The sequence below is a fragment of the Alosa sapidissima genome, chromosome 21, assembly GCF_018492685.1.
Source record: "Alosa sapidissima isolate fAloSap1 chromosome 21, fAloSap1.pri, whole genome shotgun sequence".
NCBI classification, from domain to species: domain Eukaryota; kingdom Metazoa; phylum Chordata; class Actinopteri; order Clupeiformes; family Clupeidae; genus Alosa; species Alosa sapidissima.
The window spans coordinates 18,559,213-18,571,924 of record NC_055977.1 but is presented as its reverse complement, the minus strand read 5'-3'; the positions used below and the strand labels follow the sequence as shown (position 1 = coordinate 18,571,924).

The window sequence follows — 12,712 nt, the reverse complement described above, 5'->3', positions numbered from 1 at the left end:
GACTGTGTGTGTGTGAGTGTGCACACATCTACGTGACTGTGTGTGTGTGAGTGTGCACACATCTACGTGACTGTGTGTGTGTGAGTGTGCACACATCTACATCTACGTGACTGTGTGTGTGTGTGAGTGTGCACACATCTACGTGACTGTGTGTGTGTGAGTGTGCACACATCTACGTGACTGTGTGTGTGTGAGTGTGCACACATCTACGTGACTGTGTGTGTGTGAGTGTGCACACATCTACATCTACGTGACTGTGTGTGTGTGAGTGTGCACACATCTACATCTACGTGACTGTGTGTGTGTGAGTGTGCACACATCTACGTGACTGACACAGAGGGATTGAGGGAAACAGAAAGAGAGAAAGACTAAGAGAGGAAAATCAAGCTCAAAACAATCAACTTTTGATAATCACTGATAATCACTACTGATAACAAGCACTCTCTACACACAGAGAGCGAGAGAGCGGGCGTCTCACACTCTCCAAACTCTTCGCTGGCTGACGCATGCTTTGTATCAGAGCCTGTTTACACGTGTGGAGCACCCTTAAATGAAAGGGTAGTAGCGCTGGCTCGACGGGCCTCCGCATCTGATTACATGTGCGGGGGAAATATGAGCTCCCGGGGCGGTCTAAAAATACCACCGCAAAACAAACACACAGACAGGACTAAAGCCGGGTGAGTTTATCGGCTACTTGGCCACGGCTCCACTTGTGTGTGAATGAATGGACTTTGCAATGGTCAGCAAGGAAGAGTTGACTCCACACAGCAACACACTGACACTACATACTGTGTTCTAGAAGGACTACAAATTGAAGACCTAGTCTAGTGCAACCAAACACACAGGGGCCCGTTTAGGGCATATAGGGCCCCAAAGGCAAACGGGGGCCCCTAAGGGGCCTTGGTCATCTCCATACCATTGGCTTTTCTCTGCTGGTCCTCCCACGTCACCTCTATAGCCAGGCCAAAGGAAGACACAGACAGTCACTCACTTAGAGCTCAAAGCCACAAATACCACCTGCGGATCATTCTGTTTGTCAGGAGCAAGAGCTAATTGCCATAAAGCAAACATGTGCAACCTCTGTGCACTATATACAAAGGATCATAGCACCAAATATATTCTATCACTAACTATATTTTACCACACAGAGAATGCATACATTTGTTTGATATGACATAACTGCCATACCAAAGTTCATAAAGAACTCTGCATCTTTTTTTCTTGTGCTGTTCTAATTGACTGGAGCCTATGAACATCTCTTTGCATTGCATAACATCAATGTGTCAACTATAAGTGATGGGGAACTGGAAGAGGACACTAAGACGTGTGACATAAGATGGCTGTGTCAGTCATGAATTAGCTTATGAAAGCAAGTCCTGATGAATACAACTGATTTAACTGATACAACTGCCAATTCTCAGCCTATTTTCTCCTCCAAATGCAACGTTCAGCATCTGTTCCAGCTCTGTTATTCTGTTTGAAACCCTATTCATTCTCTCCAGCGATTTTGCGACTCATTAGAAATCAGCAGCATATATAATTGAGGGGAAATAATCAATACAGAATTATGCACTCCTCTCCCCACTTCTGTTTTTTTTTTTAAAGATCAGTCTTTTTTTTCTTGACTCATTATGGAGATAAAGAGAGCTGAGAACAGTGGCGTCTTCACACTAAGATTCAAGATCAGTAGTAGCTTACTGCCATCTATAGGTCAACAATGGAACTTCACAAAGCTTGCAGCATCTTTAGACTAAGCCCATTGCTACCACAAGACAGGTCAAATAAAGAAATCTTAAAAGCAAAGGTTACTGACTTCGTTGAATGTCATTAAGCCAGCAACATTAGTCTATTCTCTGTCTTTCATTTGATAATTAAAAAAAAACACTAACCTAAAACACACAGCAACGTCAAATCCCAGGCTACAAGCTACACCCAACACAGCTACACACCAACACACACAGTGTCACATGCTAGCACACAGGGCTGGGGCCACACTTGCCTTTTCTCCCATTGACAGGCTGTGGGGCTGCAGGTTTGTCCTCAGTTTCTTTTATGATGAGTGGTGACAGATGAATGGACATTAATATTAGATCATGCAACAAACACACACAAAAACGCAACATGGGCAATGCACAACACAACACCACACAAAAGGGAACATAGTGAAATCAAGGTAAGATGAATATAATTTAACATATTGGCCAAACTGCCAGTTGAGTGAGCCATGTTCAGGAAACAGGTTTTCCTTAATTATCTGGATTTATGAAATTGAACAAATAACCAAATATCTCAATGCATAATGTCAATGCATAATGTAGAGTAAAACAATGCACTTTGTGTGATATTTAACATAAAAGGTAAAATGGGAAAAAAAAAGTTGGATTGAAATAAATCCTTGGAAAGGACGTCATATGTTGGAATTAAACTCAATACACACACCACACATAACTGATAACAACTAAAGTACTGGGCCAATCTATCATGACTAACATAACAAATTGGGCAATTTTTGAGAAATGTACAGCCATGGTATTAATTATTTAGCTTCAAGTTGTATTGCTTAGTATACTTGGAAATGTATGTAAATTCATCTTCAGCTATGTTTCTTTGTGCTGTGGTGGACTTATGGCACTTTTTAAAGTATAGCCCCACACCAGACTTCCACCAAAAACAAGAACATAGCTGAAGATGAACTGATACTTAACCATAAAACCTGAGACTTAATTATAAATACCATGGCAGCTGTGCCATAAAACCCCTCCATTTTCCACATCAATCACATGATGGATTCACCCTACTTCATCTACTTGAAGGGACAATGATAGCACTTTCAAACAGATTTGGGGTAACATAATGGCATATGCCCTTATTTGCGGCAATATCAAATCAACCTGCTGTGATGGCTACAATCATATAACTTCTGTGTTGAGGTTAATGGTAACTGAATCATGACGCTAAAGATCCTATGAGACACACACCTGGCACAGAAGCCTGTGTTGTCAGGGGCGGGACAGGGGAGGCAGCCGGGGGAGGAGGGGCAGGGGCAGGAGGCTCCTCTGCTGTCACCACTTTGGGAAGATGGTGATGACCACAATGACGATGATGTGGACGAAGATGATGATGACGATGAAGAGGAGGATGATGATAATGATGATGGAAAATGATGGTGGTATGGTGACAAAGGGCAGACATGGACAAGACAAGACAAAATGACACAAAGGACATGAAAGTCTTAACAATGGGCAATACAATCGTATGAAATCAAAGATGTCAATCAACCAACCAAACAACTGATCAACCAACTAATCACCTAGTCTAACCAACCAACCAATGTTACACTGATTACCAATTCACCTCAGATAAACTACCACTGGACCAGACTGTTCTACGATGATGTAGATCTTTTCTAGATCATGATCTAGACCTAAGGTTCCTGGCTCCTACTTCTACTTCACTAATCGAGCTACTGAAGATATGTCACCGTGGTTACCGGCAGCTGCTTGAATGACAGGTGGTGGTACAGGTGAAGGTGCAGGTGAAGGTGCAGCTGCAGCAGGTGGGACCGAAGAGAGAGGGGGAGGGGCTGTTGCAACAGGAGGAGGGGCTGTCGCGACAGGGGGAGGGGCTGCCGCAACAGGTGGGGGTGCAGCAGCAACAGGTGGGGGTGCAGCAGCAACAGGGGGAGGGGCTGCCGCAACAGGTGGGGGTGCAGCAGCAACAGGTGGGGGTGCAGCAGCAACAGGGGGAGGGGCTGCGGCAGGGGCGGGAGGAGGCGCTGCTCCCACCACAGCTGCTTAGGATGGGAGGAGACGCAGAGATGTAAAGAAGGAAGAAATAGGGGAGAGAGAAGAAAAGTAGAAAGAAAAGAAAGAAGGAGAGAAAGAAAGAAAGAAAGAAAGAAAGAAAGAAAGGCAGGCATCAGAGAAAGGCCAAAGGAAGCAAACAAGGGAAAAAAGAAGTGGAAAAAGAAAGACCTTAGAGAAAAAACCCAGCAATGACAAAAAGTAAAGACATGACAAAAGACAAACATAGTCACAAATAAGACCATTTGAAGATGTCAGATAACTGAAATAGCGAACATAGTGAAGATATGAGGACCATAGGACTTTAAAGGCATCTTAAACTACAAAGCCAACTCTTCTATCACAGAACCTACTGTAGGCAACCATAGTCATCTACTAACATCTACTGTTACACAGTCAGCAACAATCACATACCATAACATCAATTACAGACATAAGAACTAGCCAGACTACCTACCTAATGTTTGGAATTTTCTAAAAGAGCTATTAGTAAATTCCAGTCAAGAAGCCAATGTTGTTTAATGTCATGGTGAAATGAAATGATATACAGCAAAGTGGAAAGTGGTCTCACACAAGACCATTTTCAAATACTTTAAATGATCCTAACTTATAAATTATGAAAATCATTATTACATTTTACAAAAAAATAGCAATTTATAATAAAGGTAAATGACAAAAATGTCATCATTATATGTATTTTAAAAAATAGATCACCAGCTAAATTACAATTTCAAATGAAGACAGAGGGCCTTGGCGATCTAAAACCCAGCGCATAGTGTATTGTTATCACGACGCAAAGCGTATTCCTATCTTACACTTGAGTTTATCGGCATGAACTCTTTTATTTCACGATGCGCCCAGGTGTGTGGCAATTAACGACCTAAGGTGTAGTCTGGCGCATTATCTAAAAATCGTTCTCTTCCATTATCTAAAAAGCATTACGGCACTAACCAAGAAAGTCCTGATCTAGCGAAAGGTGCATATGAAGCACAGCTGAAGACATACTGTCACGAGATGTAAGCAGCAACTCCTCTGCAGGATAAATGTCCTTAGGTTTTTTATTCAGTTATTTGAACATTATTGGGATAAGTGTTGCTTTTTTCCCATTGTCAATCAATAGTGAAAGTAATTAACTGTCTATAACTGTTTTGTCGCTGACTATGACACCATGGTGAAGTTAGTTTCACTTTGCCTATGAGTTTGAATAATAGACGAGTGCAGATGCATGGTTTAGTGGAATACCGGTTCCATACGGTCTTGCGTGCAAGCAGATTCCTTCAAATGCGTCACTGACTATCAAAATACTGATGTGCTGTTTGAAGTTGCGCTGCTTGCTGTTAAAGGGAATGACAGATGTCATTCTCATTGGTTTAAAGGATGTCATGCCCAAAACACACCCATGACTGATTAAGAAACATAAGACCAACCTTTTTGCACCAGGCACCCGACATTTGATAACAAAACCACCCCCAATGTGGACTGGACAAACCCCTAAATTTATGTAAGCTTTTCGCCAGTGACAAATGCGTTTTAGACTGCCAAAGATGGGCCCAGAGGCTGCATTAGCAAACTCTCAGACCCAATGTTGAGAACATGTGTGCCTTTGAAAATCGGCACGGTAACTTCATGTTTCATGGAAACATACTGTAGGACCTCTGAACTGACTGTTCTACAGTCAGCAAGTAATCTAAATATGAACTCCCAGTCAGCTGCCTTAATTAACCCTCAACCCTCAATTCACACCATAACCTCACCTTACCCCAAACAATTACCTCACTCAAGCCTTAACCCCAAATTGCCCCCTAACCTAAGACCTAATACTACATCTAAGCTTCTTGGTATTCCTTGTGGTCAACAGAATGTCAATACATAGCCTGAGGACAAAAAACAAAACACTGTCAAAATGTAGCGAGATCAAAAGATAGTATTATCCTATTAAAATACAAGAACACTAAATCGTAAACATCTATAGAGGAGTGCTAGACGTCGTCACCAATAATCTGAAGCAGATGTGAATAATTTTCACCTTCACTGCATAAATTTCAACATGACATTGAGTGCACCATTAAAGGCTTCCAGACCTAAAGTTTGTAGTAACGTTTGCAGTAACGTTACTGCACGTGCCACACAGGGGCAGTGTTGATTTACTATGCTCCCATAATAAATTTACCCGTAGTGGTGGCGGTTTGATACACAGGTAGGTGGGGTGCTAGGTGGGGTGCTCGGTGGGGTGCTCGGTGGGGTGCTCGGTGGGGTGCTGGTGAGGGGGCTGGTGAGGGGGTTGGTGAGGGGGTTGGATAGGGTGCAGGCCGGGGCGTAGGGGGCTGAGATGCCACCCTGGTGGCCGCTTCACATGACAGAGAGTGGACACAGACAAGAAACAAGACCAGACGAGACGTCAACAGAGGCCTGGTTGCAGCCAACAACCAGACAGCATTATACAAACAAAGAAGCAAGACTACGACTAAGACAAACTACTATACCTGCCGTAAACACAATTCACATTACAGCAATTGACATTATCTCCGTGACTCAGTGCTATTACATAGCACACATTCAATCCACAAAACACACACACACACACCACGCTTTTGTATGTGACTGAGCCTGGGTGATGGCTGGTGAGTGTCAAGGCCACCTACATGGGCAGAGTGTGCTGGCTCACGGCTGCTTTTCTCCACAGATAAATCTCCATTGAGGTACTGTCTGTCCTGAACAGTGCCGCTAATCAGACTGACCCACGTGGCGTTTATGCTCCATGACAGTGATGTAGAACTCTGGAGAGAGTTTTGACACTGTCATCAGAACCGACTGGGTCCTGGGCCAAAACCTGCTGCCTCCAATAAAGGCCTGACCAATGTGCTGGCAGTATCAGCAGAGGAAAAACTCTCAGTTAATGCTCTTAGGCCTTAGCTGGGATCAACTTGCTTGATCTTACAAGCATGGTCTGTCTCAATCTGATCATTAATGTAATAACATTAAGGTACAACTACAGTATACTTTACTTGCTTAAATGTAATTTCAGCTCAGCTATCTGTCCTTCCTGGAACTTTGCAAGGCTTTGTTATGGCCAAACGAGACTGAAAATTCAGCAAAAAACAGAAATTCTCAGAACTGGCAATTATTTTTTATGTTCTTTATTATTATTATTATTATTTTTTGTGAATTTGTGGCAAAATCCTGAGCACCATCAAAATGCCATCTTCCTTGAAGCTAAGTCACCACATGAAAGCTTGTGATCTCAGTAGTACTATTGCAACACAATCTATTATCACAGTTATACAACTCTTTCCAGCTATTAGTCAAGAACTCGACAACACATATAATTGCAAAAAGCCAGACAACTCAACTGCACAAGTCAAATGCTACTAATGAACATACAGAGCAAGACTGCTAACCAACAAAATGGCGCTACATTAAACAAACACAGCATCAACATGAAGCCACACGGTTTGTGAGCAGCTAGCCACCTCTGCAAGCAAGACTCAGGCTAGGACACGTCATACAGCGATTAAAATTAACAACACACCTTCATAAGGCTCAATCACTTCCTCTCCACCTTTAGGGGAAAAGGCAACAAGGAGCCAAGCCATTAGATTAAAGAGAGAACAGGAGCAAGAGAAAGGCTGGAAAAGGGAATTGTGGATGGGCAACATCGAATTGTGTTGCGCTGATGACTCACTAAAGTCAATTCAAGGTTATACTGAAACTGAAAGCTGAACTTCTCAACTTGAATAACTCCAGCTGCACCATGTATAGTATATGCTTAACATTAATATACCTCAATACCACACATGCGAGCAACCCTTAAAAAACACAGACAGTAGGAGTGGAATCAATAGACTTACTTCTGTCTAAAGACCCCTTTGGCGGGACCTGTGGTAGCTGCCGACCTCTCCGACTGGACACCGGAGTCCCTGAGGGGCTGGTTTGGACCGATCCGGCACGTGGGTTCGCCCTGCAGGTCACAGAGATGTTAATGTAGGGCCTGGCCTGAAGTGGCCAACAGAGGGCCTCAAAAGGGATGACTATGCAAACACAACGGTCCCTCACAAAAAAAAGAAAATCCAAAAGTTGAGGTCTAGGATTTCAGAAAATATTTGAAATGTTTAATATTAATTGTCTTGGAAACATTAAACTGTCAGTTTTTGGCGTTGAGCCGGTTGGTGGTGACTACAATTTGAACTGCAGGTGGAGCTATCACAAGGCTGCAGTGCTGTAAATCTCTTGTACAGGATCTAACACTGAAGAATACTTTGCTTAGGCACACACTCTTTGCCATGCAGTTAGGGGTGAGGTATGACTCCATTTCAACATGGCTGGTTGAACTACAACATTAAGAAAACAGTTCACAATTTTAATGACACTGTCATGTACTTAATTGCACAATTAGACAGTTAGTACAAAACACATATGAAAGGGTAATCAACACATAATATATATCAAATATACACCGATACACCATACCAGGTTTTGTGAGATTTTGTTGAACATAAAAAACAGCACTGAAGTGTCACCTTCACATATTTAGCCATAGTAACACATGCATTTTATTGGTAAATATGTAACGGTCATGTGCATTTTAGCTATAGCACCAGGTAACAAGCTGAAAATGCACACTAACCATGCAACATTTAATACAACAACCTTCATAGCACCTTTGGAGCAATGCAGAATATAAATGTTCTTTGGCCGGATGAATTTTAGACTATGGGCATTCAGAATGAATAAAGCCTATGATGTCACCAACTACTGTAAAACTGTTTTGGTCTATTAAATGAGGATGACCTTTTTCATGGTATACCAACTGCTATTTCATAAACAAATTTTTAGTTTTAAAAATGTAATACTCATCAGTAATCGAAATAGAGGCTAATCATCTTCAAATATGACTGTTTACACCATATATTACAAATTACTCACTACCAAACACCAACAGTAATAGGGGGTTCATTAAAATTTGTGGGTTCATTAAAATTTGGCACATTCATTCGCTTCTCGAAAGGTATTATGAAGTCTGTAGGAAGGGTGGAGCCAGAGGCATAGCTTGTGGTTTGCTGCTTAGGCTGTAAGAAAAGAGTGAGAAGCGTTAGGTGTCAGAGTGCAGGAAGAGCCCACACCCTCCAACACCCAAAGGACCAAAGGTAACCAAAGTGGGGAGAAGGAGGGATGCTGTTAAACAACAAACAATAATGTTAGTAAGAAAAAAAATGATCAACAACCAAGGATGGCAAAACCCACACCATTACATCCCATTTCGGGAATATAAATAGTGTGTCTATACGAAACGAAAATGAAAAGAAAGAAAAAAAGAAGACGTTAGTAGTTTCTGCTGGTTCTACTCATCTATGTCTACAGATGGACACAAAAAATACAGCACTGTCACAAGAAGGGAGAAAAGAAATTAAAATGCAACTTGGCAGCAGCAAAGGCAAGGCAGAAGGGCAGGGGGTGATTTGAGGTATAATTAATGATTTCTCTAGTTTTTTTAGCTGGTCAGTCGTTGCGACTGGGCTGGGTCACCTCGATAGGGCGGGAGAGGGAGGGGCAGATCTTCCGGAAGGCAAGGACGGCATGGACCTCATGTAGCCGGAGTCGGGTCGCTCCGAGGACCGGGAGCGAGTGTAGACGGGCCTCTCCATCATGGGCCGCTGGTCGGCGGAGCGGGACCTGTGATAATCATGCCTGTCCACCATGCCCCGGCTATACCTGCAAACACGTTAGTCAAACAGCTCGACTCAGACAGGCATCGAGAGAGGATCGGACAGGAGAGAGACGAGACAGGAAACGAAACACACAGCAGTCAAACGTGCTCGTCCAGGAAGGCGCCCGGGGAGAATTGTGGGATTGCGTCTCCATTCAGAGGGAGCGATTGATGTACTGTAGCAGCACTGCAGGGACGGGAAAATCTTTTTGTAGTTCCTGTAAGAATTACGTATGCTAGACAGTGGCTAGACTAACACACAGACGCAGAGTCCACCCCGAATCTCTGCAACAGAGCACTTCAAAGGCCACACCTAGACGGTTGAAAAACTGTGGGCTTTCCCTATCAATATGATACAATTCAAGGCAACGCAATAAGACAAAAAGTAAAACAAAAAGTGAGAACACATAAAACAGGTTCATAAGAAAAGACTGAATGTTTGGCACGTCATAGACTCCTAGGCTCAACACTACTGAAAAAAAAGAGGAAAAAAAGCCAAGCAGCCCATCTCCTTCCAAGAGCGATCTGACTTGTTTTGTTGCTGAGAGAAGAAAACTGTTGAATGGGGTAAAAGTGATCCTTGAAAGCAAAACCACAAACTTCTACTCTCAAAACTACAAAGAACATACCATTCCACAACTAATAGCACTGGCATTTAATTGCACTTCTACTGACCACGTTGACTATGCTATATTCTACTATGAATATATGCTACTGTCGGGACTAACATGTTACCTTAAGTCCTCCTCAAAGGCCCCTGGGCAGGCGGGAAACTCTGGTATGTGTTCCTCTCTTTGCATGGGGGAATGAAAAGAGTGGACGCAATGCTGAGAGAACTGGTCCAGAGTTTCGTATATTGCTAACAATGTAAAGAACTACACTAGCCTCTGGAATCTACTCAAACACACCTATAAGGGCTAGCGCTAGCTGATGCAGTTATACCTTTCTGTATCTGTGGAAGGCTGAATTTCTATCCTGGGGACCCTACTGAATAGATCAACCTGAAGTTAACATCTGATCAGGGAGAGTAATACTACAGTACATGTGGCAATGATTAGCATATAGCATGTTCCTGCCATGAAGCTATGCTTTAGCCATGAATACTCCTGGTTTCCTTAGTGTTATATGCCCATCTTCATATCTTAAGTCTAAGTTATAGTAACATGAGGCAGAGAAGCACAATCAAAATATCTGCTGTAAGTTAAATTTGAAGAGCCTCATTTAGGAACATTATGGAAAAGTATATATTTAATGTAGATACTTTGTCATTTTGAAGTTAAGTGATTGGCTAATGGACATGGAGGAATGAAGTAAATGTATAAGTGGTGTGGAATGATGAAAACATTGCTTATTGTACTGACCAAGACTACTCTGTTAACAACTACTCTACAAGTTATCATTTTTCTATTCAGGAGACTTACCTATAGTCATCACAGGTACCATTCATGACGTGATTGGGCCAGGGTGTGGGTACATGGCTGGGCCCATTGTAATATCTTTCGATCAAACAAGGGAGACATCAATAAAGAGAGGTAAATTAGAACGTAATGCTACTACCTAAACAACTTCTTACTTACTCTTATCTGCAATGACTGAAGACAACCCAGAAACCATATAATTCCTTATCATGGCCATATGCGGGAAAGCAAAGGAAAGTCAAAATGTAACGCTTGTTTACTTGTTTTCCAATGTTGTCTAGGCAACAATGTGCAAATCCATTGCACCATCTTAACATTACACCATGAGAGGTGTGATGTGAGGGTTAATGTATAGGATAACAAATGTCTAATTTTTTTCTAATTTTTTTAAGTCTACAGCCTGTTTTTACCTCTCGGGAGAATCAAATGAGTAATTGGGAGCAACCGACATTCTCCTGTCCCTTATTCTCCTCCTAGATGAAGGGAGTACAATATGGGATAGTCAGAAGATATGCTCTGGTTGAAACTGCAAGAAATCAGTTTCACCAAATCTATGCCAAAACGAGATCTAGCTCCAGATCTAGATGTGAGCTCTATGTAACTGCTGAGTAATTTCACAAATGACAAAACTACAGGTACCAGAGGGTGTCCTGAGAGTTGAGAGGCAAAAATGGGGTAAGACGAGGCTACTCGGCTCACAAGGGTGTGTGTGTGTGGGCGGTGGGGTGGGAGGGGGTAGCTAGCAGATATGCCAAGTCATCAAAACAACACAAACACATCCCCTCAGTCACCACAGGAACAGTACTGTACAGCAGACATATTTCATTACACAGCAAAGTGGGGTTTGGAAGAGAGTGGGTGCATCTAAGGACATACAGAGCTAAATGGGGCTTCCTCAGGGAAATACTCATACTTGGACTGGCGGGTGAAACTAGTGCTTCATGCAGCCAAGTCAATCTCATGCTATTTTTTTTTTTTTAAATGAGGGGAAAAGTCTTTCAGAAGCTATCCAACCTATTTCACAAATACTCTCAGAAAGGGGGTGGTGGGTGAGAGTACAACCAGGTGAATAGTCATGCATGAGGTGTAAACACAAGCATTTTCTCCATCAAGGCAACCAAGAGCTAAACACACCAACATCCAATCAATACACTAAATCTCAGGACAGCTCTACGAACGTTCCTTCAAAAGGTCAGGCGTGATCACTTGGGGCATCGAGGAGCAAAGGGAACCACCAGCTACAGTTCTCAAAATTATGAGATTGGATCACATTTACATCAGGGGAGCGGGCTGGATAGGAGGGATGGATAGGTTTTTGTTTTAAGAGCACAGGAGGTTAGCCACAATTGTCCTCTACCTTTCCATACTATTGTACGCCCCTTCCGAATAAGCGCGGGCCATCCTAGTAGAACGCAGTAACCTGACCGCGTCCTCCCGAAACAGTGGATACATGGATGCGCCGCTGTGGCCGAAGAGAAAGACGAGAGGACAGAAGAGGACAGTAGAGAGTGAGTTGTGACTGGATGGACAAGGGAGACGTTATGGTTGTACGAGCCCTTACCCCATCATACATGTCAAGGGTTTTGAGTGAGGGGATGGCATTCTGCACCATTCCACACAAAACCGATGACTTCCATTGCATATTACAGGCCCCAAGCAGCAAGCATGGAGTGAGTTTTGCACTATTTTGTACTTTTGACTCTGTCATTATTGCAGTATGCGAGTTACAGCCCCTCAGATTGTCAGGCTATTTAGTGCAATCTCACCAAATTCAGTTTAAATGCAGT

The 12,712-nt window shown here is 42.7% G+C and overlaps 1 protein-coding gene across 4 annotated transcripts in view; it reads right to left on the bottom strand.

The window, feature by feature from the left end:
- rims2b (regulating synaptic membrane exocytosis 2b) overlaps positions 1–12,712 on the bottom strand; it is a 116,302-nt gene that overhangs the window by 36,451 nt on the left and 67,139 nt on the right. Inside the window, exons 21-26 of one of the 4 annotated variants that reach the window (XM_042076056.1) lie at positions 12,283–12,387; positions 10,929–11,003; positions 9,327–9,512; positions 7,652–7,761; positions 7,333–7,362; positions 917–952 (exon numbers count right to left, since the gene is read on the bottom strand). In XM_042076056.1, the coding sequence (XP_041931990.1) occupies positions 917–952; positions 7,333–7,362; positions 7,652–7,761; positions 9,327–9,512; positions 10,929–11,003; positions 12,283–12,387 (542 nt within the window). The remainder of the gene's footprint in view (positions 1–916; positions 953–7,332; positions 7,363–7,651; positions 7,762–9,326; positions 9,513–10,928; positions 11,004–12,282; positions 12,388–12,712) is intronic. The other 3 variants (XM_042076057.1, XM_042076059.1, XM_042076060.1) reach the window with 3 other exon arrangements.